The sequence below is a fragment of the Poromitra crassiceps genome, assembly GCF_964638095.1.
Source record: "Poromitra crassiceps genome assembly, chromosome: 22".
In the NCBI taxonomy this organism is placed as follows: domain Eukaryota; kingdom Metazoa; phylum Chordata; class Actinopteri; order Beryciformes; family Melamphaidae; genus Poromitra; species Poromitra crassiceps.
In genome coordinates this window covers 8,818,214-8,835,691 of record NC_139647.1, presented here as the reverse complement: position 1 = coordinate 8,835,691, position 17,478 = coordinate 8,818,214, and the positions used below count along the sequence as shown (strand labels likewise).

The window sequence follows — 17,478 nt, the reverse complement described above, 5'->3', positions numbered from 1 at the left end:
TCCCCGATTGGAAACGAATGAATGAATAAAATACACCAAAAACAATAGATTGTTAAATTATTTGCAGACAACGAAGCGCGATAGAATTTGTATTGCACAATATTTTCCCTTTCTTTTTATTACAATTAAGATAGGCCTATGTGATCGTAAAAGTCACAGGAACTATACACGATGCATAGCTTGGAGCTACTCGGAAGGATTTATTGAACGAACCAAACATCAGTGGAAGCAGAAGCAAAGCAAAACGGAGTATTGAGGACTCGAGTTGTTATTTCATTCGTATTTCAGATATACACGGGCAACATGTCTGACGATGAAGAGGACTATATGTCTGACGCATTTCTCAGCAAAATGTAAGCGGTTTGTGTAACTTGGATTTCTATTGAAAGCCCTGGGAGTGGAGACTGTCACATTGTGACGTGATTATGTTCGTTTTCTGTGAGTTATGAAGATCTAGAAGTGGTAGCTGAGCTCTCTAACCTAAAAACATTGATGATAACTAAGAGGTTTATTTGCCATTGCCTGTGCTGTGCCCCCATTAACAACGTTATTCCTCCCTCTGTCAGACAAGATGTGAAGCCTGGTGTGCCCATGCCGAAGCGGGAAAAAACAGCAATGAAGAGGGAGGCACAACAACATGAGAACAACATCAAGAACCGTCAGAAGACCTTCAAAGAGCAGGAAAAAGAGAGCAGAGAAGCAGTTTTGCATAGCTCCATCAGTCACCAGAACAAGGGATTTGCGCTTCTGCAGAAAATGGGTTACAAAGCAGGACAAGGCCTTGGGAAGCAGGGCAAGTTTCCTCAAGTGATTAATCTATCAGCTGCTCTTGCATTTGTTCTGCGTATTAATGTTCATCTGTCTCTTACCTCCTCAGGAGCAGGGAGAGTCGATCCAATTCCACTTAATATCAAAACGGGTACGTTTTAAATCCAGTGTTTACATTTGAAAGCATGCCAGTCACTTAACTAATTATCTTGTTTATATAATAACAATCTGTATACTCTGTATGTGATTCCTCAGACAGAGGTGGCATTGGACTGGAAGAGGTCAAGAAGAGAAAAGCAGAGGCAGAACTTGAACATTATCGCAAGAAAGTGCGTGCCAAACAGCAGAATGAGACACAATCTCTGGAGGATTTTAGGTGAAGTCTGCAGCTGATTTTACGCTACTATAGTACACTGTGTGTGTCTGTGCTATGTTTGAGCATAAGCTTATGCTTTTCCCATCCCAGGGTGAGGGTAAGGACTGAGCGAGAGGACCGAAAGATTGAAGGAGATCTGAGGAAGAGTCAGCGGGCCTGTGAGCAGCTGGACAGTCAGAAGGTTGGAAAAACTTTCAAGAAATAGCTGCTATAGAATGACTTCATTCTGTTGGCTCTGAACCAGAGTGCAGTAAACCCAGTAGACTGGTGTGGACATGACTGAATGAGGCAGACTTTGGGTTTGAATTTTAAAAAATGCAAGGAAAAGTGATTTAGATCACTATCGAAACAATATCACAGAGAATTGTTTCATATTACCGTACCTTACTGGTGTTACCTTTATTTTGACAATCCATTTAGATAGCATTGGTATTTACTGGGAATTCCCTTTTCATTTCAGCACATCACCGTCCCAAGAGAAGACTGGTATTGGCCCAAAGCTGAGGCAGATGAGGAAGACAATGCTGAGGAGGAGCAAGAGGAGGAAGAGGAGCAGGAGATTGTGGAATTAACTGTTAGTATTCAACTAAAATTGTTTTCTGATTTGATCCAATGTGTAATCTTCACAGCGATATGAATCAGAACCACTGTTGTGCAATAAATGCACATGAATTTGTCTTTATAATTTTGGTGCCAAGACAACACAAGAGACTGTCAGACATAAACATTCAAATCACTCTGCATACAGGCAGCAATGCATACATACAGTATGAGTGGGTGACAGTTCATTAAGAACAATAATGAGTTTATATGTGATATGTGCATAATTTTCTTTTACAGTCCATTGACAAGCTGGGCATTTTGACATCCTATCTAAGAGGAGTCCATTTTTACTGCATATGGTGTGGGACCACATATATTGGTAAGAGTGATGACAAAACACTGCAGTTTTATTGCCGTATTTATCGCAGCACTGACATAGACTTTTCTGCTTTTCACAGATGAAGATGATTTGTGTTCGAACTGTCCTGGGGATACAGCAGCAGACCACGAATGAACTTTATATATTCGTTTCCTGTCAAGGAAGGGCAGATAAAAGTGTTTGACCTCCAATAAGTAGCATCGTCCATACAGTAATCCAGTGTCTAGCTCAGTCTGGATAGATTGTTTGGTTTCCCCATTTGAATCTGCCTTATATCATCTCTGCAAGGACATTTCTCTCTCTTACAGGTATTTTTGGGACAACCATTTTTCTTTGTGTACAGAATGCTGAGAAAATTGTGTATACCTTGTATTATTTATAATGTTGAAAAGATAAGAGTTTTGGCTCCCCATTTGCTGAGATGGGATTAGGAACAGTCCCATAAATGTGTTTTCATTAAAAGTTTTACGTTTTCTACCGTTTGCAAACAGAAAGCCCCCAGGCTGTATTCTAAAGCAGGGATACTCAATCTTTTTGAGCCGTGACCCCCAAAAAACTTTAGGCTGTGGTTCAAACTCCGTTGATATAGATTCATACTCCATCTGTCATAGGAAACTGCTCTCGAAACCAGATGTGTGTACATTTTGCAGTTTATATTTCTGTAAATGCACAATCCAAGCTTCCCGGGCTGTCTCAGAACACTGAAAGGCCATTGAATTTGACAGAAATTTCTACAACAGCAAAATTGACACACATCTGGTTTAACCATTTGTAGACAACAGATGAGAATTATGGCAAAAGGACTTTATAGAAAATTAAAATACAATTTCCAAGCAAAAAAAATAATTTCGTATTTCTCTGATACTGACAGTGATGAAAAAAATAGTAATATACACATCATTTTCTATTAAAGCAGCTACAAGGAATTTTCATTGTGTTGATTTTAGTCCCCCCTGTGGAGAAAATAGGTAGTGTTTTCCCCTGGAATGAAGACTGCATTTCTTGAACGCTGAGCCTGGCCCGGCCTGAACAGAATAACTAAAAGTTACTTGTAGGGGCATTACGCACCATAATCATGATTGTCACTTCAGTAAAAAATAAGAGAAAAAATAAAAGGAGACAAAATTTGTCAAACAGGTTTCCCCTATTCCCAGAAGTACAGATTAGCACCCAAGAACTCAAAAGTACGTGTGTTATGGGATAACATGATCAATAAACAGCCATGCTTTTCATGACTTTTCTCTTGTGTGTGTACTTTTGAATTGTACTTTGCCAATTCCCCCTGCCAAGTTGTCCCGGTCATTGCTCCACCCCCTCTGCCAATCTGGGTTGTAGACTAGCACATGCTTCCTACGATACATGTGAAGTCGCCAGCCGCTATATTTTGTACGCTATTCCCCCCCAGTTCCCCTCCCCGCTGAGCAGGCTGACCCTTAATCCCACCCGCAGACACTGCCAATTGTGCCTGTATGGACCCCCGACCAAGCCGGAGGCAACACGGGATGCTACCGCTGCACTACCCGGGTGCAATTATGTTTTTCTATTCATTTTGAACAATTTCTTGTGTTGATCAGATGGTCATGTTGTCCTGACGCAAATCTCATTCTCTGTTGAGAGCCTCCAACTGCTCCAACTGTGCTTTCAGTTTACTTGCTTCTGGTCGGTCTTCTGGCTTTGCACTCAGCATTGACTTGATTAATTTGTGCTGTAACAGAACAACAAAAACATATATTAATAAGGCTGACAGACTGCATTATTCTGGGGGGGGGGGGGGCAACTAGCCTGGGTAAACCCATCCCCCACGTGACCTGCTCTCAGACCTGTTCTCAGTCGGGAACTGAGAGAGCAGGTCACGTGGGGGCTGGGTTTACCTAGGCTAGGGGCCAACCTCCATATTGCAAATAAATTGAAGATGATGATGATGATAATAAATGTAATAATGTACCTCTTGGGGAAACTTCAGGGAAAAGTCTTGGGGAAGTTTCTGAATTCTGATTTCTGTCCAAATCTTTAATTCATGCAATGACAATATAGTCTGGTAAAGCAGCCGGTCACCAGGCTAATGGACATATAGAGAAAGAACATAATAGCCTAATTAGCACCCCATAACTAATAACTTGTCCAGTGATGTTCTGAGTTACACCTTAAATGGTATCTACACCGCTTTGTGATACCTGCCGTTGAGAAGAAATCAACAGTACTGGTAAATACCTAGCAGGTTCCTTATTTGTATGCAATTGACATAGGCCTATAATAGTATATCATGCTAAAATTGTATTAGTAAATAATCAGTAACATTTTAATGAGATACAGAATTTTGCATTCTCTCTTTGAAAGACTCACCGCTGCTTTTTCTGCAATAGTGACAAGTTTCCAAAGGAGCTCAAAGTAGATCAATCCGAAAGCAAATATATCCACTTTTTTGTCACAAGTGCGATGGCTCTTCTGTCATAAAACAAGAACACAATAATGACAAGAGGCACTCGAGTTACCTAATGTCCCGCCATAATCACATGACATTCATTCAACATAACCAGTAATTAACTTAATTGATGCATTAATTTACAAATTAACAAATAGTTCTGTAACATAACATAACTGTGTCTGTGTTCACATTAACACAAAGGCCGATGTTGCGGCTGACTGGCGACGACACAAAAAAGCAATAAGCTGCGGGAGGCTAAAGCATAAAGTTATAGATTTGTAGTAGTTTAAAAATAAATTGCCATTAATATGCAAATGTATGCTGCAAGGTGTTGCAAAGTCTAATCAGATCAATCTACTATACAGTCTATACTAGGGAACCTATGGTGCAAGCAGGCCCGTAGCTACCATTGAGGACACCGAGGTCAGGACCTCGGTATTCCCCCCCCCCAAAATAGAAAAATATCCCCGCCCCCAGATCTATTCATCTGTCATTGATGTTTTAATGTGACAGTTGATCAGAAATGCAACAATTTGCTTCCTCTCTGTGTGCTATAGAAGGAAGAGAGATAACTCACAACATTCAGATTTTGCATTGAGGCTAGATTGGGGCTAGACTTTGGGGACAGTTCTATTGAAGTGAATGGAGTTGGGTAAGTAACTCCCCTGTAAGTGATGTTTGTGTAGATGGGCCATTCTATTTAATTGAGCAGTATTCTGCCATGTGACCTGTATGCAGAATATAAATTATATTATATGGTGAGACATTTCTTTTTTGTATCATTTTAAAGCAACAGCACAGTAAAGAGGATATTAATCTAACATGATGTCTGTAGTTTTTTATAGATCTAGCCTCTTAATTTTGCTCTCAAAGTGCACCAGATTGAAGCATTTTACTTTAAAATGGACAAAATGTTCTATCCGGGGGGGGGGGCGGCCCCCCCTGGGCCCCCCACACCGCGCTGAAATGATATTTCTCAAAGCCTGGCTACTGGCCTGGGTGCAAATATGGAGGTTCTATCACGTATTGTTCTTGCGTTCACAAGAATGTGTCTACACACAGTCATAACATAATGTCCTGCATACCATGTGCCACGGAGTTGGAACATAATAGTGGGAATACATCTGACAGAGCGAATTCAAGCAAAAACAGATTTTAAAACAATAGAGAGGAATCATAAAGTAGATGAGGGTCTTACTTGTTCAGGAGCCATGTAAGACTTGGTTCCTTTGCACTTGGTTCTCTCTATCAGGTTCTTGTCATTGTCATTATCCTCTGCAGTGACCAGACCGAAGTCTCCAATCTTCACCTCTCCCCCCCTTCCAAACATGATGTTGTCAGGCTAACCAATGAAAAGCAACAACAGCAATTAACACAAATAAATGTCTATCTCAATCTGTATAAATAATAGACTGATTGACTTTGTCTCACCTTAAGGTCCCTATGGATATGCTTCTTGGAGTGGATATACTCTACTCCATTAACTATTTGCTGAGCAATGGACAGACTTTCCTCCCTTCTCTTGGGGTCTCGCTGACAGGTATTCTTCTCATCTATCCACAGTCGAAGGGTTTTGTCACATAACTCCATCTGAATGTAGAGGTACTGAGCAGGCGAATCACAGCTAGACCTACAAAAGTAAACAACAATAAATATTACATACACATTTAGTAAATGGGTAATAAGTAAGGAATTGAATAAGTGGGTGGGACTTACTGGGAAAAGCTGTAACTGTCACTTATGTCACTATTAGTGACATAACTGTAGTCTGAATCCTCCTTCCAGCATGTGTAGTATCTGACAATATTTGCATCGTGAAACTCTGCCAACGCCTTCACCTCTCGTAGAGCTTTCCTGATCAAAGGGGTTACAATAAAATAGCTGTTAATCACACTTTCAACCTATCATGTACTACATCTGTAAGTGCATTTATTTCACACAAGTACCATAAAGTGTACAGCATCATACTTGTATATTATACTAGACTTACTCTTTAAAGTTGACGATCTTGACAGCAAAATACTTTCCCACAAGTTTTTGTTTTGCCTTGTAAACACGCGCTTTGCCAAATCGCTCTATGGAATCAAACTCTGATGCAAACCTGTTGAGATAGAGGCAAAAAAGTCAAAACCTAGAAATGATTTTGGAGACAACACAAACTACAGTAGGTAGAGAGAGAGAGAGAGAGAGACATTATGATTGAATGTTTTAATTGACCTTGAGAGTACTGGTTGGGTCGGTGTATTCACACTGGGAGTACTTCCGATTTCTTTTAAATCAGCAATCACACCATCCTTGGAGAATAATACAGTGACATAATATGTCGTTTAGAATGATGAACAAATATCAAGTAAATGAATAAAAATCTTTCAGATTGCCTGTGGCCAATGGTGCCGAAACGAGTTTTGAAGTCAAAGTCAAAGCCTATTACGTCCAGCTTTGATGTAATAGGCTAGTGAACTTTTTCATGTCAACTTCCTTTCAATCTCAGCCTAACCTACCATTTTTGTACAAACTTAACTTTAAACATAAAAGTAAATGATTTCACTTGATTTCAATTCCTTTTGTTAGGCAGCTATTTTCAATGCCACATCCTATCTGTACTAACATATATCCTCGCATTTAAGGAGAAACAATGTCAGGCATCCGCGTAGTGTAGCGGTAGATTCCCTGCCCACCAACATGAGGGTCGCAGGTTCGCGCCCCGTGTTACCTCCGGCTTGGTCCATACAGGCCCAATTTCGGTTTCCTGTGTCTGAGGGTGGGAAGCCGGAATGAGGGTATGTGTCCTGGTCGCTGCACTAGCGCCTCCTCTGGTCAGTTGGGGCGCTTTCTCTTACTTGGCCCAGTTGTAGTCATGGCATTTTTATTGGCTGCTGGTACAGATGTGTTCCATAACTCACAGAAAGAATTCTGTCTCATTGTGAAGTTGCCCTATGCTGGTAATCTTACGACTTCAAAGGTCATGAGCTGGGACGGTGACGTTACCAGAGCTGGTATTTCCCATTCCAAACTCGTAGGAGCCTCAGCAGCCCCGACCTCAAAAATCCAAGATGGTTGCGCCGCGCAACAACAGTAGTTATAATCGCAGTAATGTTGTTTAGCACTTCTGTTTTGTTTGTGTCTCATTAAATCAGCTGTACACACAGCACTGCATAACTTCAATCTGCGTGGACATGAGGCTGCAGTGTTTGTATGCTCAAAATGCAGAGAAATGCCACGTTATCAACTGTTATTGCTAACAATGGCTAGCCTGGCTAGCGACTGGATCTGACCAATGAACAGTGAACTTCCCAGCTCAAGTTTTCTGCAAATGGAACGCTAACAAAACGGATGTGACGTCATTTAGCCTCCACATCCCAGTTATTTTGCGATAAAAGGAACGCACGATTACAGCAGTATACAGGTCCATATTCTCGGCTTGTAGCATGCAATTCGGGGGCTGTAAGAGAGATAAAACCTGAATGACCTGAATGACCTATCATCAATCAATAGTAGCCTAATTGTCAAACAAAAAAGCAAAGCAGCCATTTCACACACAGCCATTATGCACGTGTTTATTAATATTTGGATATACATAGAGGGGCGAAGTGAGATCCGATCTCAAGTGGTCACTCAAGACGATTGTGGACTGGCGACGTGTGAATAGAGCTGTCTACTTGTGATTGGATCACGTGTTAATAGGTCTGCACAGGGTCAGGCCTCTGTCTCTCAGGGACAGAGACAAAGACAGTGCTAATGCAGCGGGGATGGTGAAAGGCAACAGAAACTTTGAACAATGGTAAATGAAACTATTTCCTGGCTTAACAGCAGTTAGACGTTACCACTTTATTACCATAAAAGTCTCATCCCCCTATTCCGGCACCAGTGTCACCACTGTGGCCCTACCTCTTTGCTCTGTTTCGATGGGTTTCCAAAAGTTGCTGCAAGTCTAAAAAGACAGGAAAAAATGGTGGTCATGAATAATGTCAGGTAAAATGCTTGGTATACAATAGGTCTCAAGAGATTACTTACTTACCTTGATTTAGGCTTCACATCAGCATTCTTCTCCTTTGTAATGGGAAAAGAAATACAGTGTATTACCAAATCAAATTTAAGCACTACCTTTTAGAAGTGTATCAAATTACAGTAACTCCGTGATTCCCAACGAGGGGTAAGTGTACCCCTAGGCTAGGGGTACTTGAGCAGCTTGCAGGGGATACGTGGAAAGATTGGGGGTTACAATTTATTTCGAAAATGATTTAAAAAACATGTATATAGCAACTAGTCCCTCCCCCCGGCAGGTGTCACCCGTTAAACTACTCTGTGAACGTACAGTAACGTTCATGCATGTCAAAACTGTGCCCAAAAACCAATTAGCAACTGTAGCAAACATGGATAAATGGCTCAAAAACATCCAGTTGTTGTGCATCCTGGTGGCTCACCTGGTTGCACGCGTACGACGGAGGCTCGGTCCTTCGCGCGGCCGACGCGGGTTCGATTCCGACCCGAGGTCCTTTGCCGCATGTCATCCCCTCTCTCTCTCCACCTTTCCTGTCTGCCTCCTGTCCTGTCTGAATAAAGGCAAAATGCCCCCAAAAAAACAATAAAAAAAATGTCCAACAGTTGCCGTCGCTCCAGATTCAGGTTTAGGGAAGCCATGGGTGACAAAAGTTAAAAAGAGGCCAAGCCCAAACACCGGCAGTTGAGTGAAAAATATATTTTGTATGTATTTGCTTGTATGTCTGTTGTTTAATAGAACAAACTTAATAGAATCATCAACATGCATGAGGGAGGGGGTACTATTGGCATGACAAAACAGCTCATGGGGTACATAAGACAAAAAAGGTTGGGAACCATTGCAATAGATGACAATTTAAAACTACAAGAAGAGTTCATTCATTATTAAAATAATGGAAAATGCGACTTTTTCAGTTACAAGCAACAGACTCAATGATCTGCTTTGTTGATACCCTGTATGCTTTAAGACAGTGGGTCTCAACTGGTGGGTCGGGACCAATGGTCGGGACCCAAAAGTGGGTCGTGCGGCCGTTTTGAGTGGGATGTGTGCATGAAAAAAAAAAAAGTGTCTACTCCTTGAGGATGCCGGCGTCCACAGCCAACATTGCTGTCTTTCAGAGGCTGTAGCAGCAACATTGCTGTCTTTCAGAGGCTGTAGCAGCAACATTGCTGTCTTTCAGAGGCTGTAGCTCAGGCTCATTTTAAAGCCAGATATGATCTCCTCTGAAACTAGAAGGCCTAAGGCATCCATTGTTACCAAACATGTCATGCTAGCTGTGAGCATCACCAGTTTAAACCTGTTTAAAAAGCATACAGGCCTAAAGTATTTCAGAAATGTGGGTAACGACTTAATGACTAAGGAAAAATGTGGGTCGTGAGGCTAGACCAGTTGAGAACCACTGCTCTAAGAATGGCAGGCTGTGTTGATACCCTGTAAGTTCTAAGAATGACAGGCTGTGTTGATACCATGTAAGCTCTAAGAATGACAGGCTGTGTTGATACCCTATAAGTTCTAAGAATGACAGGCTGTGTTGTTACCATGTAAGCTCTAAGAATGACAGGCTGTGTTGATACCATGTAAGCTCTAAGAATGACAGGCTGTGTTGATACCATGTATTTCAATTTGTAACCGTCAAATAAATTAAAATAAAATCAAATAAGCTCTAAAAATGGCAGGCTGTATATAAAAAGCAGTGGACAGGAGAAAGGAGTGTAAGGCCTAACAGTCAGAGGTTATAACTGACCTGAACCTTGGGAGGGTTTGATGAATCGGTGACTATGTCTGAGTAACTTGAGCTTGTTGCTGCACTTTGTGACGTTGTATCGAGGGACTCCCTTGGAGAATAGAATAAGAGACATCAGCAGAGCATTCTCAGTCACTACCAGACTCTACTATCATTTTGTTCAATTCCCATCTTAACAAATGCCTTACAAGGTGCTTGTCGGTGTGGAGACACTGGATGGTGCTCCATCTTCAGACGCAGTTGACCCGAAGGACACCTGAAAACCACAAAAGTGTTTTGCTGTTACAATTCATGTTGTTTAGGGCAGTGGTTCTCAACTGGTCTAGCCTCACGCCCCACATTTTCCCTTAGTCGTTACCCACATTTCTGAAATAGTTTAAACCAGTTTAAACTGGTGATGCTCGCAGCTAGCATGGCATGTTTGGTAACAATGGATGCCTTAGGTCTTCTAGTTTCAGAGGAGACCATATCTGGCTTTAAAATGAGCCTGCTGCTACAGCCTCTGAAAGACAGCAATGTTGCTGCTACAGCCTCTGAAAGACAGCAATGTTGCTGCTACAGCCTCTGAAAGACAGCAATGTTGCTGCTACAGCCTCTGAAAGACAGCAATGTTGCTGCTACAGCCTCTGAAAGACAGCAATGTTGCTGCTACAGCCTCTGAAAGACAGCAATGTTGCTGCTACAGCCTCTGAAAGACAGCAATGTTGGCTGTGGACACCGGCATCCTCAAGGAGTAGACACTTTTTTTTCATGCACACATCCGCGACACACTCAAAACGGCCGCACGACCCACTTTTGGGTCCCGACCCACCAGTCGAGAACCACTGGTTTAGATGTTCAGAAGCAGTCAGCCTGCTGATCTGCTGTCACCACTGTTATTCAGGGGTTTTCCCCAGCTGCCAATATCGCTAACTTCAGACAGGCATACAGTAATCACTCCTTAGAAAGAATAAAAGGTATAAAAAGCAGTGGACAGGGGAAAGGATGACATGCTGGCAGGATGCAGCGGATTTCCTTTCAACGTTCAGGAGTGTAAGGACTAACAGTCAGAGGTTATAACTGACCTGAACCTTGGGAGGGTTTGATGAATCGGTGACTATGTCTGAGTAACTTGAGCTTGTTGCCGCACTTTGTGACGTTGTATCGAGGGAGTCCCTTGGAGAATAGAATAAGAGACATCAGCAGAGCATTCTCAGTCACTACCAGACTCTACTCTCATTTTGTTCAATTCCCATCTTAACAAATGCCTTACAAGGTGCTTGTCGGTGTGGAGACACTGGATGGTGCTCCATCTTCAGACGCAGTTGACCCGAAGGACACCTGAAAATCACGATAGTGTTTTGCTGTTACAATTTACTCCACGTTCCATATAATACAATATAATAGTACAGTAACTGTTGTATCCTATGGGATGTAGCAGCATTACTGTATAATGTTAGATGGTTGAAGTGAACTTTAACCACAACATGTGGTCCATGGCCTGCCTATTGGGGGACCCTGCCATAGATGTTCAGAAGCAGTCAGTCAGCCTGTTGATCTGCTGTCACCACTGTTATTCGGGTGTTTTCCCCAGTTGCCAATATCACTAACTTCAGACAGACATACCGTAATCACAGAATAATGCTGAGTATGGATCTCTAGAGCAGCAAATTTGAGTGGCTGACTATTCATGAACTCCTCAAGAGGAATATGCACGACACATGTAAACAATCTACTATATTATATGGTATAAAAGAAATAGACAATAGTAAATACCTGGCTGTTCCAATCAGACTGTTCTCGGAGAGCAGACCAGGCCAACTGAGCTGCATTTTGCTTGGCTTCCTTGGCGCTCTTGCCCTCAGCTACAGGGTAGTCCTTACCATCGATAACTAATTTGTAGACAAATCTGTGCATTGCGCGTAGAGGGAGGAAATGTTTAAGATCAGAGTGTTAAGATTCAAATATTTTATAGTCTCATATTAGTGTCTATTCAGCTTCCACTGAGGTTAATCATACTTACTGAGGTCTATTGGATGGACCACATCTGTCCACAAGAATGAAGTCATGGGAGCGGCTTGTTTTCTGACAGTAGTGGTTGATGATTCCTATGAAATTTGTCTCTGCAAAGCTGGGTTCTGTAGAACTCACATTCAATTCCTTCATTTGATCACTGTAACAATACAGACAAATCACAAACTTTTTTGATGAAGAAGAAATCAACATGAAACAGTGTACTGTGATTGATGGATTGAAATTCGTTATTGACAATATACAAATATTGGACATATCAATAAATAGTACTGTATATGCACAGCCTCACCAGGAGGTGTCAGTGTGTGTACAATTGCCAAAAGGTTAAAACACAATAAAGCCCAAGAGCTTATTTCCACTGTGGTCCTTTATGTGTAGGTGTGTTAGCACAATAGAGGGTATGCATGTGATGTCACAGAGGCAGAAGTCACTGTGGGGTCACGCCCACTGAGTCACAGCAAGACTGAGCTTGAATGCAGTAATCAGCCTAGATAACTGACACTTGCTGCTCAGGGAGGAACTTGACACTCGTTTTGACACTCATTCCCGATTGAGGGGGCGTGTTCAAGTGGGTGTGCATACCCTCTATAGAGCTAAACAGTGACCACCCACTTTTTTTATCAGCTGGAACCATCAGAGGATTCCCCATTCATTTTCTCCATAGATGTTTTGAAAAATCCTTATGTGAAGAGTTTTAAGGCTGGAACCAAGCCAACCAGCCACCTACTGGATCGTGAGTGACCATAAAACATTTCACTTGGAGCAAAAACAAAAATAAAGATATGGGGGGGTTGGCTTGCTTCCAGCCTTAAAACTCATTATATAAGGATTTTTCAAAATGTCTATGGAGAAAATGAATGGGAAACTCACTTCCGGGGCAAGAGACGTCACGTGACTGTTCAGCTCTATAACCATACAGTAAATTAACAAATGAGTGGTGTGTGTGTGTGTGTGTGTGTGTGTGTGTGTGTGTGTGTGTGTGTGTGTGTGCCAAAGTGCAAGTCTGCGGAAGGGGGGGACATACTAAATTAGTCAAAATCACCTAATCACCTAAACCAGACACAATTGCACTAACATTGCCTAACAACTAAAACAGACAAGAAAGGTATTTAGGGTCTACTGTCTCAACCCATTATATTTACTGTAGGTCCAGCTGCTACTCAGCCAGCTCTTTAGAGAGGACTTAACAGTTCCAAAAGAGCTAATCCAGGTAACACCACATAACTGCTGCAGAGTAAAAAACGACTCCTTTCGTATACAGCTTTTGAATCTGCATGGCACAAAATCTACTCACCAGACGGTCAAAACCTGTTGATCCAATTCCTCCTGTTGTTGACCCAATGTAGCATTGCTGTTCTCATATGTGGTCTTGAAAATGAAAACATATCATTTTAATTTGATTGATTGATTGATTGATTGAACTGTGGCCTGATGTGTGTGCAATACCACAGATTTACTTATTTACTTCAACATTTATGGCAACATTATCATAATCGCATTTTTACCCACAATGACTAGCAACTCAATTCCTGTCATTCATGCAATTATCTATTCATGGTTATTATTAAAGGAGAATTTCTGTATCTTTCAACCTGGATTTTCACATCTGTTTATGTATAACTAAGTCATGTGAACAGAAATTGTTGAAATTGGTGCAGTATTGGCCAATGTGGGGAAAGCGACTTAAGCGATCTTGGCCAATACCAATTTCAACAATGTCTGCTCACATGACTTAGTTATACATAAACAAACAGATATGAAAATAGGGTCCAGGTTGAAAAATACCAGAATTCTCCTTTAAGACAAGAGAAACTAGAGAGAGAAACTCCATCAGTGTGCAACATGACTTACTCCTGTAGTTTGACTGCCACATATCTCATTATACACAAGCCGAGCTGCCTCCTCCTTCGCTTCCTTCCTTGTTCTCCCAAAGGCTTCTGGGTATTTCTTATCATCAAACACAAAAAAACTGCAGCATCTAAAATCACAAACACATTATTTAGTGTCTTTTAAAATGGCGACTAAACGAGAAAGAGAAAAGAAGTATGCTGCAGGGTTGAGGCCATGCATGAAGTGAACTGACAATGCATGGTAAAGTCCAATTCAGTTCCTGGAGTCAGACTTGGAATTGCATCAAATGCCCAAAAGGTAACTTTAACATTACATAACTCTACCTGTAATCTCACAGATGATAAGAAAAACATTACATTTCACAATTTCATTTAATTTAACTTCCTGAAATTACAATTCTATCACTTTTTTAAATAAAGTTCCAATGAGTTCATGGATGAATTGACCCGACCGTGTTCTGCAGTGTTATGTAATGTAATAGAATGTATTATGGGGAGTGGACTTACTCAGTAGTATTATTTGGGCCCAATCTGGTCGACTCAACAGCCTTTATATTGACCCTGTTCTTCTGACTCCATTCATTCAGCAAGCATATGAAACTGGGTTCTGTAGAGCTCACATTCAAGTCCTTCATTTTATCACTGTAATAATACAGACAATTCACACACGTTCACAATGAAGCAGAAATCAACATGAAACATCGTACTGTGATCATTTCTACTCACCAGACATCCAATTTTTTTTTATTCAATTCCTCCTGTTGTTGACCCGATGCAGCATTGCTGTTCTCATGTGTGGTCTTGAAAATGAAAACACTAATAGTTTTAATTTGATTGATTGATTGATTGACTGACAGACAGAACTCTGGCCTGTTGTGTGTGCGATACCACAGATTTACTTCAACATTTATGGCAACATTATTATAAACCATTTTTATCCACAATGACTAGCAGCTCAATTCTTGTCATTTCTACAAGTATGATGGTATTACAATGATAATTATTAAGGCAAGAGAAACAAGAAAGAGAAACTCCATCAGTGTGCAACATTACTTACCCCAGTAGTTTGACTGCCACATATCTCATTATACACAAGCCGAGCTGCCTCCTCCTTCGCTTCCTTCCTTGTTCTCCCAAAGGCAATGGGGTATTCCTTATCATCCAACACAAAACTGCAGCATCTATAATCACAAAAAATATTATTTAGTGTCTTTTAAAATAAGTAATTAATTTATATATTATGAATCATTAGAAAGATTTGATATTCCACAAATCTGACGAACAGGGACTCGATGTGTGTAGGAGAAGACAGCTGTCTATACCAGGGGTGTCCAAACTTTTTTGAATGTGGACCAGATTAGATCATGTGAAAATACTGGGGGGCAGCAGCTTCTCACATCATATGGGTCATAAAAAAAATTCACAAACAATACAATTGTACTCTTAAGGATTTTGTTTGCATCTGAAAAGATTAGTTCTGCCTGTGTTGTTCCTACTTGGTGCTTGTTTACAAACTGTATGATAGTGTTGTCATCGTTATGCATTATTTTGTAGAATGCATTGCAGGACTTACTGAGTAGTATTATTTGGGCCCAATCTGGTCGACTCAACAGCCTTTAAATTGACCCTGTTCCTCTGACTCTGTTCGTTCAGCCAGCATATGAAGTTTCGTTGAGTCCTCTTCTCATAAACTGGCGTGGTCTGATTTTTAACTGATGCTTTCGTCTGTGAAGAAAACAACAACATATCAATGAGACATTTGCAGTAAACTGTCTCTCCCATTCAGCAAAGTGATGATATCTTCTGAGATCTTACGGAGGTGGCTGGATCCCATTCCTTCCCCAAGCGGATCAGGGCATTTTGAGCAGCAATCTGTTTGGCCTCCCTTTTGGTCCTCCCCACACCATCAGGATACGGCCGACCATTTATGAACACCCTCACGGTGAATCTGAGGAATATAATTAATTCTTAATTCATAATTAACAGAGCAAATTGACTCGGTGGCTGTGGGATTACATTGATTACAAAAGTCATGAATCCACACACTGGAATAATGTGGCCCATTAGGCAATTTATTAACTTCAGGTAAACGTTTTGACCCCTAGCTAGGTGTTCTTCATGGCACTAGAGGGGTCAAAACGTTGGTAAGTCAATAAATTCACTATAGTTCAATTTGCAGCTCCACTAGAGCATGTGGGGGTCAAGTGCTTTGCTCAAAGGCGTTTTGGTAGCACCACCAGCCACTTTCTGGTCACACAAGTTCAGTGTAGTATGGAGACTGCTCCATTCGGAAAATGTACACAGAATTCTGAACTGACCCAAGTAGGCCTACAATTAAACTCAACCATCTTGGAAAGTTACTACAGTATTTCTATGGGGCATTTCTGTTGTATTTTCTTTCTTTTTTTTTCTCTCTCTTCTTCATTGGACGAATCAGCGTCACGTCACTGCCACCCAGAAATGCGGAACCCCGTGGCAGTTAACTAGTATGAGTTGTGCCAAACAAACGTTAATATCTCAAAAACTATACATCGCATCGCTTATATTTTGACATTCTGAGTGAGAGCAGAATTAGCTCAAGAGTTTGATGTATAAAAGCATGTCGTGTTAAAGTTGTGTGAGCTGTCGCAGTTTTAAAATGTAAACAGTGAGTATTACAAGGTGGGATTAGGCCTATATACTATACTTTTCCTTCACATGTCTCTGCTATGGCAGCGACCTCCGACCCGTCCGTCATGACTGTGCAGATCTGAAACAGAAATCAATCATCAACTTACGCTTTATGATCTGGGCCAACCCAGCCAATGTCCTCGTATTTCAGCTCCAAGCGGATTTTCTGGGCAAACGAGTTTAGTTTAGCAATATAATTATCCGTTTCCATCTTGAATCTCGGAATGTGAGCACAAAGATGGGTAATGTTAGTAGAAGACAAGTAGAAGTAAAAACAACAAAAAAGTAGAAGTAAAACACAAGCAGAAGCAGAAGTGTTGCGCTCAAGTCTCCTTTTCCGCTTTCATCATCGAACTCTGAACTCGTTTGTGGATCCTTTTTGCTCACTTTCTGTTTCTGCTTCAGCCTACAGGGGGCGCAGCGCCGTCATTGACAGTACGTGCTCTCACCTAACCTGACGCTGCCAGATGGATGTAGGTTGGTTCACATTTGTTTCACAACCTAGATTGTGAATTTGTGAACAATACCGCCCCCATCTGGCGGAGTCAGGTTAGCTCTCACCTAACCTGACGCTGCCAGATGGACGGTATAGCTCCACATAGGTTTCACTAAACCAGTCACGGAGAACCAAATGAAATGTGAGTTCACGTGACGGGCGGTTTACCAGGCTAGCTCTCACCTGCTCTGCCTTCAAATCCACTGAGGAGCAC

The 17,478-nt window shown here is 41.4% G+C and overlaps 2 protein-coding genes across 2 annotated transcripts; one reads left to right on the top strand and one right to left on the bottom strand.

Annotated features, from left to right (window-relative positions):
- Positions 1-220: 220 nt before the first annotated feature.
- Positions 221-3,503, top strand: gpatch11 (G patch domain containing 11). Its single transcript, XM_083658376.1, has 8 exons — positions 221-353; positions 567-793; positions 878-919; positions 1,024-1,144; positions 1,235-1,325; positions 1,605-1,718; positions 1,985-2,066; positions 2,146-3,503. The coding sequence occupies exons 1-8, from the start codon at positions 304-306 to the stop codon at positions 2,199-2,201; spliced, it is 783 nt and encodes a 260-aa protein (XP_083514502.1). The 5' UTR covers positions 221-303; the 3' UTR covers positions 2,202-3,503.
- Positions 3,497-16,979, bottom strand: LOC310796145 (interferon-induced, double-stranded RNA-activated protein kinase-like; the record flags this gene model as incomplete). Its single annotated transcript, XM_083658290.1, has 25 exons — positions 3,497-3,771; positions 4,012-4,125; positions 4,410-4,511; positions 5,690-5,833; positions 5,923-6,121; positions 6,208-6,345; positions 6,482-6,592; positions 6,709-6,785; positions 8,380-8,422; positions 8,510-8,541; positions 8,916-9,044; positions 10,236-10,326; positions 10,424-10,491; positions 11,300-11,390; positions 11,488-11,555; positions 11,991-12,123; positions 12,238-12,387; positions 13,543-13,616; positions 14,100-14,226; positions 14,606-14,740; positions 14,825-14,898; positions 15,156-15,279; positions 15,672-15,823; positions 15,914-16,046; positions 16,876-16,979. 25 exons carry the CDS (start codon positions 16,977-16,979, stop codon positions 3,667-3,669), a joined length of 2,718 nt encoding a protein of 905 aa, XP_083514416.1. The 3' UTR covers positions 3,497-3,666.
- Positions 16,980-17,478: the final 499 nt, after the last annotated feature.

Coding starts and splice junctions, on each gene's coding strand:
- gpatch11 (XM_083658376.1), top strand. CDS start 304: ATGTCTGACGATGAAGAGGACTATATGTCTGACGCATTTCTCAGCAAA. Junction 794..877: donor ACAAGGCCTTGGGAAGCAGG/GCAAGTTTCCTC, acceptor TTACCTCCTCAG/GAGCAGGGAGAGTCGATCCA. Junction 1,145..1,234: donor CAATCTCTGGAGGATTTTAG/GTGAAGTCTGCA, acceptor TTCCCATCCCAG/GGTGAGGGTAAGGACTGAGC.